A 14,615-nucleotide genomic window follows, 5' to 3' on the forward strand; every position below is an offset into this window, starting at 1 on the left:
AATCCCTATCAAAATCACAATGGTGTTTTCTACAGAAATGGGAAAAAATTCTAAAATGCATATGGTACTTCAAGTGACCTCATATAGCCAATCCCAAAATATAGCAAAACTGGAGGTATCACATTTCCTGATGTCAAAATACACTGCAAAGATACACTGGAACAAAGGTATACATATAGACCAATGAAACAGAATAGAGAGTACAGAAACAAATCCATGTGTGTATAGTCAAGTGATCCTCAGCAAGTGTGCCAAGACTATACAATGGGGAAAGGATATATCTATAAACAATGTGTTAGAAAATTGGATGTCCACGTGCAGAATGATCCTAAACCCTTTATACTATACTAGAGTATCAACTTAAATTAGGATTAAGAATTTAAATGTAAAACCAAAAACTGTGAAACTCTTAGAAGGAATCAGGTGAAAACCTTCATGACCTTGATCTTAGCAATGATTTCATGGATATGACACTAAAAGCACAGGTAGTAAAAGCAAAATTAGACAAGTGGGACTACATCAAACTTAAAAGTTCTATATAGCAAATAGAGAGGAAAGGCAACATATGAAATGGGAGAGAATATATTCAAATCATATATCTGATGAGTTAATGTCAAAATATATGAGGAATTCCTATAATTCAATATCAAAAAAATGAACACGCTATTAAAAAATGGGCAGGATTTTGACAAGGCATTTCTCTAAAACAGGCATACAATGGCCAAGAAGTATATAAAAAGATGTCAGTGTCACTAATTAGCAAGGAAATTCAAATAAAACCACAAGAAATATCACCTTACATCTTGTTCAGACACTTTCCAATAAAAAGTCAATAAGTGTTAACAGGAGCATGGAGAAATTGGAATACTTGTATTCTGATAGTGGGAATGCAAAATGGAATAGCTGCTAAGGAAAAGAGTGTAGAGTTTTCTCAAAAATTAAAAATAGAGTTTCTACATGATGTAGTAATCCCACTTCTGTCTATATATAAAAAACTGATATTGGATACCTAAACCAGACAGAGACACATCGAGGAAAGAAAATTTCAGACCAATATCCTTAATGAACATCAATGCAAAAATTCTCAACAAAATTTTAGCAAATTGCATACAAAAATATATTAAAAAGATAGTGCACCATGATCAAGTGGGTTTTATCCCAGGGATGCAAGGTTGGTTCAACATCTGGAAATCAATAAATGTCATTCACCATATCAACAGACCTAAAGTTAAGAATCACATGATTATTTCGATAGATGCAGAAAAAGCATTCAATAAAATACAGCATCCCTTCATGCTCAAAACACTGGAAAAAATAGGGATAGTGGGAACATTCCTTAATATTGTAAAGGCCATCTACGCTAAGCCCATGGCCAATATCATGCTAAATGGTGAAAAACTGAAAGCATTCCCCCTAAAAACTGGAACAAGGCAAGGATGCCCTCTTTCACCACTTCTATTCAACATCATCCTTGAAACTCTAGGCAGAGCAATTAGACAGACCAAGGAAATTAAAGGGATAAGAATAGGAAAAGAAGAACTCAAACTATCTCTGTTTACTGATGACATGATTATAAATTTAGAGGAACCCGGAAATTCCACCAGAAAAATTTCAGAACTCATAAGTGAATTCAGTAAAGTAGCAGGTTACAAGATCAATGCTCATAAATCTAATGCATTTTTATACATAAGTGATGAATCTTCAGAAAGAGAAGTTAGGAAAAATACCCCATTCAAATAGCCTTGAAAAAAATAAAATACTTGGGAATCAATCTAACAAATGAGGTGAAAGAACTCTACAATGAGAACTACAGTACACTAAAGAAAGAAATTAAAGAAAATCTTAGAAGATGGAAAGATCTTCCATGTTCTTGGATAGGCAGAATTAATATTGTCAAAATGGTCATACTACCAAAAGTGCTATACAGATTCAATGCAATTCCAATTAAAATTCCAATGATGCACCTTACAGAAATAGAGCAAACAATTATGAAATTCATCTGGAAGAATAAAAAACCCAGAATAGCTAAAGCAATCCTTAGCAGAAAGAGCAAAGCAGGTGATATCGCAATACCAGATCTTCAACTATACTACAAAGCAATAGTAACAAAAACAGCATGGTATTGGTACCAAAATAGACAGGTAGATCAATGGTACAGAACAGAGGACACGGACACAAACCCAAATAAATACAATTTTCTCATACTAGACAAAGGGGCCAAAAATATGCAATGGAGAAAAGATAGCCTCTTCAACAAATGGTGCTGGGAAAACTGGAAAACCATATGCAACAGAATGAAATTAAACCCCCATCTCTCACCCTGCACAAAAATCAACTCAAAATGGATTAAGGACCTCAGAATCAGACCAGAGACCCTGCATCTTATAGAAGAAAAAGTAGGTCCAAATCTTCACCTTGTTGGCTTAGGATCAGACTTCCTTAACAGGACTCCCATAGCACAAGAAATAAAAGCAAGAATCAACAACTGGGATAGATTCAAACTAAAAAGCTTTCTCTCAGCAAAGGAAACTCTCAGTAATGTGAAGAGAGAGCCTACAGAGTGGGAGAAAATCTTTGCCACTCATACTTCAGATAGAGCACTAATTTCCAGAATCTATAAAAAACTCAAAAAACTCTACACAAAGAATACAAATAACCCAATCAACAAATGGGCTAAGGAAATGAACAGACACTTCACAGAAGAAGATGTACAAGCAATCAACAGATATATGAAAAAATGTTTGACATCTCTAGTAATAAGAGAAACGCAACTCAAAACTACCCTAAGATTCTATCTCACCCCAATTAGAATGGTGATTATCAAGAATACAAGCAGCAATAGGTGTTGGTGAGGATGTGGTGAAAAAGGAACACTCATACATTGCTGGTGGGGCTGCAAATTAGTGCAGCCACTCTGGAAAGCCACTCTGGAGATTCCTCAGAAAGCTTGGAATGGAACCACCATTTGACCCAGCTATCCCACTCCTCCACCTATACCCAAAGGACTTAAAATCAGCATACTACAGAGATACAGCCACATCAATGTTCATTGCTGCTCAATTCACCATAGCCAGATTGTGGAACCAACCTAGATGTCCTTCAATTGATGAAGGGATAAAGAAACTGTGGCATATATATATACAATGGAATATTACTCAGCCATAAAGAATGATAAAATTATGGCATTTGCAGGCAAATGGATGAAATTGGAGAATATCATGCTAAGTGAGATAAGCCAATCTCAAAAAACTAAAGGACGAATGATCTTGCTGATAAGCAGATGAGGACATATAGTGGGGGGTGGGAGGGGTTAGCGTTAGGGTTAGGGTTAGGGTTAGGTTTAGGGTTAGGGATAAGGAGGGTGGTAAGAATGGAGGAAGGAAGGACTGTATAGAGGGAAAAGAGGGGTGGGAGGGGTGGGAGGGAAGGAAAAAATAACAGAATGAATCAAACAACATTACCCTATGTAAATTTATGATTACACAAATGGTATGGCTTTACTCCATGTACAAACAGAGAAACAACATGTATCCCATTTGTTTACAATAAAAAAAAAGAGAAAAAAAAACTGATATCAGAATCTCAAAAAGATATCAGTAACTCCTATATTCATTGCAAAACTATTCACTGTAGTCAAAATGTGGAAATAACCTAAAGGTTTATTGACAGATGAATGAGGAACGGACAAAATAATAACAGTAATAATGTGATATATGTGTATAAACATTATTTATAATTTATAAATATAATTTACATATACAAGTATATTTATATATTATATATATTTATGAATACTTATAAATATGTTTGCTAATGTTTATATATACAATGGAATATTTTATTCAGCTTTTTAATAAGGAATTTTCTAACATGCAACATTGGATGAACCTTATATAAAACATTATATTAAGTGAAATAAACCAATCACAAATACACAAGTATCACATAATTCCACTCATATGAGGTACATAAAGTAGCCAAAATTGCCAGATATGGTAGCTCAGCCTGTAATCCCAGCTACTTGGGAGTCTAACACAGGAGGATTATAAATTTGAGGACAGCCTGGACAACTTAGTGTGACCTTGTCTCAAAAAAAATAAAAAGGACTGGGAATGTAGCGCAGTGGTGGAGTGCCAGCTTAGCATATGCAAAAGTGGGTTTAATCCCCAGGATGACAAAAATAAATAAACAGTCAAAATCACAGAAGCAAAAAATAGAATGGTGGTTTCCAGGGATTGGGTGGAATGTGCAAACTGCTTACCAGTAGGTATAAAACTTCAGGTTATACACAATAAGTTCTAGAGATCTGTTGTACAACATTGTGCTTATAGATAATAATATTACATTGACACTTAAAATTCTAAGAGGGTAGATCTCACTAAGTGTTCTCATCAAGATAAATAGAAAGCAGAGAGCAAATGGTACTTGCAATGGAGAGCTTAAGAGGTCTACACTTCATGAATGCCAATCTTGCTAACTAATTTTCAAAACTCTGCATGTTAAGTGACAGATCTTTGTTGTCTACTTGCTACTTCTTATTTTATTTTATCCTCAGTGTCCCACCTAATTTTCCAGGAAGTCTGGCTTCTAGCTGGGGTTGAATGCCTTCTATCTTGACAGTTTTCTGATCTTGGCTTGGGCCTTTCTATGTCTGCTGCCAATTACACTAAGACAAGATAATATAGTTACTTTATTAAAATGTAATTCCAAGAGCCACATCCTCATACACTTAGTAGTTACTGATAGGACTCACTTCCCTTGGTATTAGTTCATGCTCAGTTTTTATAACCGCTGTAGTCCAACACTGGCAGCCTGATGGGACACTAGAGATGCGGCCCTGGACTTTTGACACCTACTGTCACTACTCATCTCTTGCCTACCATCCTAATCCTATTTCATCATATTCTTACTGGACACTCTACAGAGGAATAGGAGATTAGTTTGCCTTGGGAAACCTACACAGTAATTTCTTCACACATTTGTGGATTGGGATGTTGTCCATAAGTCTAAAAACCTATTTTAGAAATCAGAAATAAGAAAGCTCTTAATAGACAAATATTTAATTGATGTCATTTCCAATTCTTGATCAGATGACAAAAATCAAACAATTCCATTTGAAAAGAAATACAGTTCATCCTGGCTGTTAAATTCCCTTTTGGACACAAGATTTAATATTTAGATTATCAAGAGATTATCAAGAGAAATTTAGATAATGAAACAGAAACTAAGAGGTGTCAGTTATCTTTTCAGGCCAAAGTATGTTATCAGTAAGTGGCAAGTTCTGGGTTTGAAAAATTCTCCATCTCTTTGCTGAAGACCTGCCTCAGAGAGTAAGAGAGAAGTTGAAGACATAATGCATCTTGTTTTTCAGGGAAAAAATAGATTATCTTTCTACAATCATGACATTTTAGAGCTGGAATTAACAGATAAAAGCATTACCATTAGGCCTAGTCCTCTCATTTTATGAATGAGGGAACCAAAGCCTAGAAAAGTCAGTGATTTACTCAGGGAAATTGTAGTTTTTAATAATTTGAAGAAAAATAAAACTGTAGTAAGCCAAATTGTTACAAAAATGGAGAACATTGGAAATAAAAGGGGGTCTGGAAGAAAGGAGACAAAAGGGTCTGGAAGAAAGGAGACAAAAGAGAAGAATTTCAGGGTAGTAAAGTGTATGGAGCTGGCCCTCTGGTTGTGTCCTTGGGCACTCAACTTCTTTTTATTATTACTTTATGGAGTGTATGCAGGGCCAAGTACCCTAATGCAGAAGCATGGCATGTGATAAAGTTGATAATAGGAAAACACTTAAAATAACTTAAAACCATTCAATGTTCTTACAGTAAATCTATCAGAAAGTGACCATTTTACAAATGAAGACACTGGGGCACCAAAAGGTGAGTTAAACTTTCCTGAGACCACACAGCTAATAAGTGATCGAGTCAGTTTCTAGGAAATTTGATTCCAGGACTGGAAGGAGATCCTGGACTTCAGAGGATTTAGTGGAGTGTTAGCAGACACTGGATCTATCCAGTTCCCTTAGGCTCCTTTAGGCTCCTGTCTTCTGCTATGACTCAAAACCCAATACTGACAAAGGCCACTTTAGAAATGGTATGCATAAACAGATTTCCCCAGGACAGAGATTATATTCAAATATGAAACAAATTTTTAAAAAAGATGAGCATGCTGCCAAAGAAAAGTATGAGGAGTCATAAGCATGAAAATCCCCCTTACTAAAAATATACAGATGTGTGATAAAAACATCAAGCTCTTGAAAGGACCTGGGATAATACAAACCACCATTGCTAAAGGTCAGAAAGAAAGTTGCTTCTTCTAAGGATTTGCTGACAGGGTGTCTATCATTTGCATTCTATTAACTGCAAAGGACTTACTCAGTTTATTGATATTTGGCATTAAAATACTCCATGTGTCTAAATATTCAGCTCTGAAGCCATCCATGGAAAACAAGATAACAGGTGGCAGGTCAAACCTGAAAATGGAAAACAAAAAATTTATCCATGATTTTAATTGTTAAAAACAAAAATACACCTTTCAATACTGCTTGTAATTCTCTGAATAGAAAATGTTTAGAAAGGAGAGTAAGGAAAGTTCTAGGTCAAGTAACAACCGTTGAAGTCTATCATCTTTGGATGTAATTATGATATGAAATTTAGAAAAATGTTTAGGAGGTGTTTTATTTTAAAGTTCTACATATTTGATTTTTATTCTAATATCTCAGAATATTAGTATACTTCTCAAAAGCATTTCAATCTCTTCATTTTAGAGGGATAGTTAAGGTAAAATGATAGATAAATAAATCAAAGGAAAACTCAAAGATAAAAGATAAATCAAAGATAACTTTTGGGTTATAGTTAGAGGCTATTTTTTTTTAATTTAGTACTTTTTTCACTGTCTTGCGTTTTATCCTTATTTCTCTCCCTCTCTCTCTCTCTCTCTCTCTCTCTCTCACACACACACACACACACACACACACACACACACACACAGGTGTATATCTTGATAAATTTTTTCTAACTGAACTCACATGTTGCCATCACTAAGATCAAGAATCAGAACACGATGAGCACCCCAAAGTTGCCCCTGGTCCTTCCCTCCAGTCACTGAACAGCCCTGAGCAGGATGAGCAGTCCCTTGACTTCTAACAGCAGAATTGTGCCTACTATTGTACTGACATTGACGTGCAAATTGAATGACACAATATATATTTCATTAAGTCTGATTTTTTTTACTTGACATTAATCCATCTTGTTGCATATAGTTAAAGATCATTCTTCCAGTGAATGAACAAACCACAAACTTATTCATTCTACTGTTAACAGGCATTTAGGTGTTTTCCAAATCAGAGCTACTATAAATAGCAGATATGAGTACAGTAAATTTGTTTTAAATTCCAAATGTAATGAACACAAAGAAGTATATAAAAGAATTATTTTCTACTCTGTTCAAGTAGTTGTATAAATAAAATTTTAATAAAAACATACTTGCCTACAAATTTTGGCTAGAATAAGTCTTTTAAAATTCTGATAAATTACCTAAATATGATGAAAAAATTCTGAATGCCTATGTCAAATAAAAATTAGATGGTTATGCCTGTGCTTTTGACATGTTTGAGTAAAGCTAAAAAAAATAGTGTTGCCGTCTATTCTACATTACAAAATAAATTATGAGGAGCATCTGAAGAAAAGGTCTATTTGACTTCCTAGATTACACATTTATTGTAGAATATTTCATTTAACAAATATTTGAGTCAGATACTCTGCTAGATTCTTAGAAAAAAAGGCATAGAGGAGTTACAGTCCTCATCTAGGATATGAAATTGAGATGTAAAAAGGATGGTTGAGGGTTAGATTCAAATGTATGGAAGGATGTCAAACTCAAGCTCTGTAAGGTGAAAGCAGGCTTTCCAGGAGGTGTGACATGAGTTAAGTCCCAAAGAAATAACAGAAATAATATGAAAATGCATCTGATGTTTTAATCAGGGATATTCTCTGTGCAGAAACCCAGAGAGATACAAAACCTGCAACAATATGTGAGTGTCAAAAATCACTGGATTAAGCTAAAAAAGCCAGACAGAAGAGAACATATGGTATGAACATTGATATGAAGTTCTAAAACAGGAATCTATGGTGATAGAAATCATAATGGGGATTAAGAGAATAGAAGGAAAAAAGAGACATGTAGCATCCTTTTGTGATGGTGGAAATATTTTCTATCTTGCAAATATTAGTTTATAATCTATAACCTATGTCCGTAGGTTATAGAAAATTTCCAAACACCTAAGATATCAGCATTTCAATAGACACACTTAAGATATGAGCATTTCAATATGTATGAATTATACCTCAATTTAAAAACAAATATGAGAATCTGGGACTGTTTGAAATATAACAGGCAGAAAATTCATCAGAACCTCAAGGGTCCTGGTGCAATTTACATTAGAAATTATATTTTTTTCAAAGTCTTTGGCATAATTCTGATTAAAATTTTATGTTCACAAATGTGCCATCAAAAATAACCTTGCAACTTAAAGATGAGGTCAATCATGCATGGGACAAGGGTGGGATTCAAAGATCTAATATATCCCTTTCTTAATGTCCTCCCTACCTCTCAAGTTTGCTATTCAAAGGTCCAGAGCACATTTATATGCTGCTACCATGAATATCCTTGTGTTCAAACACCCTTAATTATTTCCTCAGGCTACATTCCTAAGGATTAAATTTTCTGATCTAAGGACAAATTCTCAAAGACTAAAATATTTTGTCACAATTCTCTTCCTGACAGTCTGTATCAATTTGTTCTTCCAAAATCAAGACAAGTGGCTGTTACTTTACACAAATCATGGTATATTGATAATTTTATGGAATGAATTGGTTATCTTCTTTTCATTTTAATTTCTCTGATTTCCAGTAGAGTTGACCATTACATCTATATTACTTTTACTGTCTACAATGAAGCTTGAATAATGGCACTCTGTATGCTGAGAATTGTCATTTCACACCTATTATTTCACATCACCATTAGCAAAAATAACAGGAAATAAACAATAAAATTAACAACCTCCTGAAAGCCAGGTATGACATTACATCTAGAATATCAATGAGATGGATAGAGAGGATCAAATAACTTACCCAAGGTGTCCCACTGCCAGGAGGGATGGAGCTAAGCTATTGGTCTACATCTGTCTGACTTAAGAGCACACACTTCTTATTAACCTATGATGACTAGCAAAATCATAAGACAAAGCAAGCAAACAGAAATACTAGTTTAAATGTCCAGTAATAAGGTTTCATGTAATTTCATGTCTCCAGTCATAAAGTTGTTACCAGTAACTATTGTTAACACTGGGCAGCATCACCATACATTTGCCCCACAGAGATGGAGCATATGGACAGGAATAACTCCAGTGGAATAAATGGAGTGAGTGGATGGTGGGAGACAGACGGTCAGTGTGTCCCTCACCACCTTTACTGCTTCTTCCTCACCAGTGTTCTTTCTGGTCTTTCTGGCTTCAAGTCTGTAAAGGTCAATCCTGTAATCTCTGTGCCACTGTTCCAGCTTTTGAATCCTAAACTAGACAAGCGATTCACCAGTCTGGGCCAGATCATGTTGGCTGATCACTTAGGCTCAGTCATCTAGGTTTGCTGGGATTTTTTGCAAGGACTTCAGTGAGAATCTTCCTGCTTACTTAATGTCTCACTTCCCCTGATTATCAATAAGAGGGAGAGTCTTAGGGTCACAAAAAATTCTTCCTCTCTACCTCTTCCTCTGTCAGTTGCACAGTGCCACAGGTGCAGACTATCACTTGAGAGATCACCAAGCCTTAGAGACTCTAGGGCCTTGCTCCCAGGGTTGACTTCCTCCCTCCAGCAATCACAAGCAGTGTAACCTGGGGCAAGGTGCTTCAGAGCTTTGTGCCTATGTTTTATTAAATGGATTACATGACAAAGAATAGAGACAATAGGGCCTACTTTAAAGGGTTTTCATAAGGAATAACATGTAAGATGGTTCAGTATAAAGTATATACCAGTACATCATAAGAACTATGTAAATATTAGCTGTTGTTCTATTATTATCATTATTATTATTATTTTAGTGCTGTGAGTGGAAGTGAAGACCTCAAGCATGCTAAGCCTGTGCTGTACCACTGAGTAACACCCCCAGCTCGCCTGTTATCATTATTATGCTTTTGTCAGAGATGAATTATAAGTGTAATTTGAACCCTGAGAAAAGTCCATCTGAATCTATGCTGTTTGGTTTTGGGCACACCTTAGTAGGTTCAAATGGCAGGTTCATCTAATAAGTGACTAAAGAAGAATCCCACTAGAAAAATATTAACTTTTGGAGTAACTACTATATGCCATACACCAAAACTAAATTTAGACTACTGTTTTATAAGGTAGTAAACATTTTCCCTTTCTGTCTATCATTTAATTCACATATGAAATCTTCTGAACTTGGCATTGTTGTTATTATTATTATTATTATTCAATTTTATAGATGAAGCTCAGAGAATTTACTAGAGCCAAGTCTCACAGGCAAAACTAGGACTCCAACTCAAATCTCTTTTTTTGTTCTAAATCCTTTGCTCTTCCACCCATAAGCTGCTGAAGAGGACAGCTGGATCTGAGGATTGGAACAAACCAAAGTAGCATGGTACAATAACAGATGCATTTGTCTATCAATAAGAGAAAAATTCTTAGATGTCCTAAATTTAATTATAAGGATGAAAGGCCTGGGAGATGGGGAGGTTAATCAGTTAACAAGCTCTGAGCCAAAAAGAAGAAAAGGTCATTTTACATTTTTGAATGTATGTTAAAACTTTAACTCAAATTCCAGCCCAATCCCCTAGGTGCTAACACGTCCTGCTTGCAACACCTCACCCCGCAATCCAGAAGCAGCAAGTAGATGGCCCTCCTGCTCCAAAGTTTGACACTCTGCTTAATCTCACCCCTCTTTCTATTGCCAAGGTAGGTTCAATGTGAACAACCTGTGTCTTCTTTCCCTAAATCTTCATTATAAAAATATATACCCTGCTGGGGTCCACTGCACTTTCCCCAACTGCTACCCGGCCTTGCTGCTTGACATTGTAGAAACTCACTTCATGACCCAGTCCTTTCTTTCTGTCTAGTATCTGTAAGAGCTCAGTAAACCCCTTTTAAATGTCAGAGAGTACTCAGTCTCAGGAGGTTTGATTTCATACCTTACACAGTTCTTTTAAAATGGGGTCTCCCTCTATTGCCTAGGCTGGCCTCAAATCCGAATCTCTACTCGGTCTCCCAAGTAGATGGGAATAGGCCACTTTACAGCTCTGAACATATTTTTTAAATGAAATAATTCCATTTTTTTTTATGCTCAGCCAATTCTTCCTAAAAGCAGGTATTCCTTACTTCTTCCACCTCACTGTCGTCCTCCCACTGCTGGGCCCAGGAAAGTCTAAAGAACATGGGGAGCAAAGGAAGGAATGGGGACTCTACCCCTGCTCCGAGGTAATTAGGGACACATCTTCAGGCCTGGGAAAATTTCTGCGAGCAGCTGTCATGAACATGTGAAGGAGAAGCATGGGTTGGACTGGGGTAGGGGCGTGTAGGGAGGGCGTGGGGTTAACCTCAAGTGTTTCTTTCCTGTCCTCACCGGATGGATGAATCCCACCTCAACCATATTGCAGCATCCTCCTTTTCCTATGTGACCTTCTGTGACCCTCTTCTTCCACATCCCTCAGTAAGAAGGAATTGTTGGTGCCAGGAATGTTAATAGAAAAGAGTTCTAGCAGGAGTAGTTTCAATCTAAATTGCAGTACTAACCACGGACCTTGTGAATGTTACTTAATATTCCAACCAACTTTTAAGTCAATATTATGAACCATAAATATACTAAGTTAACATAAAAGTACTTTGAAGATAATAAAGCAAACAAATCTATTAACTTTGAATTCACAAGGAATCCAATCTTCTGTTAACTATTCTGTTTTGAAAAGTAAGTATGATAGAGGAAACCCCACCCTGCCTCTCAACTACTATCCCATGTGCCAGTTGTCAAAGAAGGAGAAAAAACGGACATCACTCGTGCTCACCCTTCTGGACACTGAGTCTGCTCAGCTGTGGTGCAGTTTTCTTTCACCCAAGGGGTTGTTCCTGCAAAGCAAAGATCAAAATCTTCAGACTGTTGTACCACACACGAAAAAGGGAAGCAAGTGTCAGAGGACATAATCTTCCCAAACTGCATAATAGCATCGCTCTGATAACTAAATTCTTCTAGAACAAATAAGTGCTATTTCACATGTTGGCAAGGGCTGTGCCTATAATGACTTGCAGAGTTCTGTAATCTGTACCAGCTGAATGCCAGGAAGCCAATCTACCGAGGAAAACAAAGGGGATTCCCTCAGCTGGAAAGGGACATTTCTTCTTGTTAATAATGTTTTGAAACAAAATAATAATAATGTTTTGGATTTTTCTCCCTCGCAGATAATGTTTTCTCAACTGCTAGAGTAAATGGGTTTAATAAATATAAATATACAATCTAGATAAAAGAAAACATGAAAAAAGAAACAGCTAAAGGAAATAGTTGTATCAAGTGGGTGAAATTTAACAAATGCTTAAAATCTTAACAAAAAAATACCCTAGCTTAATGGATATTTTTCTTTATCATACATTCCAGCTAAACAATAAAGTGGAAATTGTAGAAGATGAATGTCACCATTTGCAACCCCTAATGGATCTACAAATGATTTTCAATGGCTAACATTCCAAAAACGACACCAGCAGACATGATGAACCTCAGGATGAAAGTAGCATAGTCATGTACAAAGTACCTTGCAAAAAAATAAATGTGTAAATTACACTGAATCTCAACAGACCTCTGTCTCTGCCAATTTGCAGAAAATGTATGGAATGATAAATTGATTAAATCACAAAGGATGCAATCAACAAAATTCAGACTGGAAAACTATTGGACAAATGACCCCATTTCTCCAGTATATAAATTGCAAGTGAGGAAAAAGAAAAGGGAACCCTATATATTAAAAGACTTGAAATATATCAGTCAGTTGCAATAAATAGCATCTATTTGGATCCTGATTTAATCTTAAAAAATATTTGGAGACAAGGAGAAGAATTTGAACACTGGCTATTTAATGACAGTAAATAATTATTAATGATGTTTTCAGATATATGAATGGTATTATAATTTTGTAAAATCCTTGTCTTTTTACATATGTTCTGAAAATATTTTTAACTGATGTTACAAATGATGTTAACTCTAGTATTTGCTTTGAAATGATCTAAAAATTTGAAAGAGAATTGGGGGGAAATAAGGAGTATATTTTGTTAAGAAAAACTCCAAGTTAAATAGGCAAAAGGAGAACTGATCACCAGACTTTGTGTTAATGTCAATCTTGGAATTATCTAAAACGTTTATCTATGTATTATTTAATTACCTAGGTGTATGTACCTTTATCTATATTACTCATTATTACTCATTTTACAACTCAAAGAGAGTTGCAGTTAACCAATAGAAAACAAACAGCAATAAACAACTATGGAATCTTTTCTGATAGCAAATAGATTTTCCTGTAGAAACAAAAAGACTTTCTGTCCCAATAAAAGTTATAATTTTAGTGATTTTATTCCAACATTCTTTCAGTCCTCTATTCATTTAGTCTCTTTGATTTTCTTTGAACTGGCTTTACATTTTAGTTGGCTATCTCATTAATGAGTTAGTAAATTTTTGACTTGATCACTTTACATTTATCTTAAAGTCATGCTATCTTTTTGAAAATCATGCTTTGTCAACATGAGATAGAATTGGCCATATGGATAACATAGGTGATGAGAAAACATCATGCTATTCTCTCTATCCCTGCATATGGTAGAACTATATCACAAAGTTTTTAAAAATTCTAAGTTTAACAAAGTATAAAAGTAACTAGCTTGTTCTAGTCATGTTTTATGAATAAAACAAAAACGATTCAAATTCCCTCAATCTCTCTAAAGATACAATTCTGACCAAAAACAGTTAACAATTTTTAGTCTAGGGAATGGAATCCTTAGAGTAAGAAAACATTTACATTTATTTTTAAAATAAACTGAAATTATTAAATTAGCTCCATAACCAATGAGTGGTAATGATAAACTTCAACACTACTAGAAATAGAGAGCTAGATAACCTCTTTCTGTCAAAGGGAAATGAAGGGAAGGTAAAGGGATAGGAATAGGAAAGACGGTGGAATGAATCTGACATAACTCTTCTATGTTCATATATGAATACAGCACAATGGATCTCACCATTTTGTACATCCACAAGACTGGGATCCTAATTAGAATAAAATATATGTCATGTCTTTGTAAAGAAATCAAAACAGATTCTACTGTCATATATAACTATAAAGAACAAATAAAATTAAAAAAAAAAAAGATAACCTCTTGCTATATGTTTTAACTTTAGAACCTGCCATCCTATGTCTCATACCACAAGTGTAACTGGCATGTCATTGGACTAAAAAGGACCTTGCTTCCTAGACAAATAAGGAACTACAAGCTCTCTCTTCTCTTTTCTACACCTTGTGATGTAGAAAAGATATGTATAAACCATATAAAAATATGTAT

At 35.2% G+C, this 14,615-nt stretch overlaps 1 protein-coding gene across 1 annotated transcript in view; it reads right to left on the reverse strand.

The window, feature by feature from the left end:
* The window catches only part of Enpp3 (ectonucleotide pyrophosphatase/phosphodiesterase 3), a 97,052-nt gene that overhangs the window by 56,786 nt on the left and 25,651 nt on the right, over nt 1-14,615 (reverse strand). Inside the window, 2 exon segments of the mRNA XM_047558745.1 lie at nt 6,387-6,484; nt 12,086-12,146. Of these exon segments, the coding sequence (XP_047414701.1) occupies nt 6,387-6,484; nt 12,086-12,146 (159 nt within the window).

Source organism: Sciurus carolinensis, chromosome 7 (assembly GCF_902686445.1).
Source record: "Sciurus carolinensis chromosome 7, mSciCar1.2, whole genome shotgun sequence".
Taxonomy (NCBI): Eukaryota; Metazoa; Chordata; class Mammalia; order Rodentia; family Sciuridae; genus Sciurus; species Sciurus carolinensis.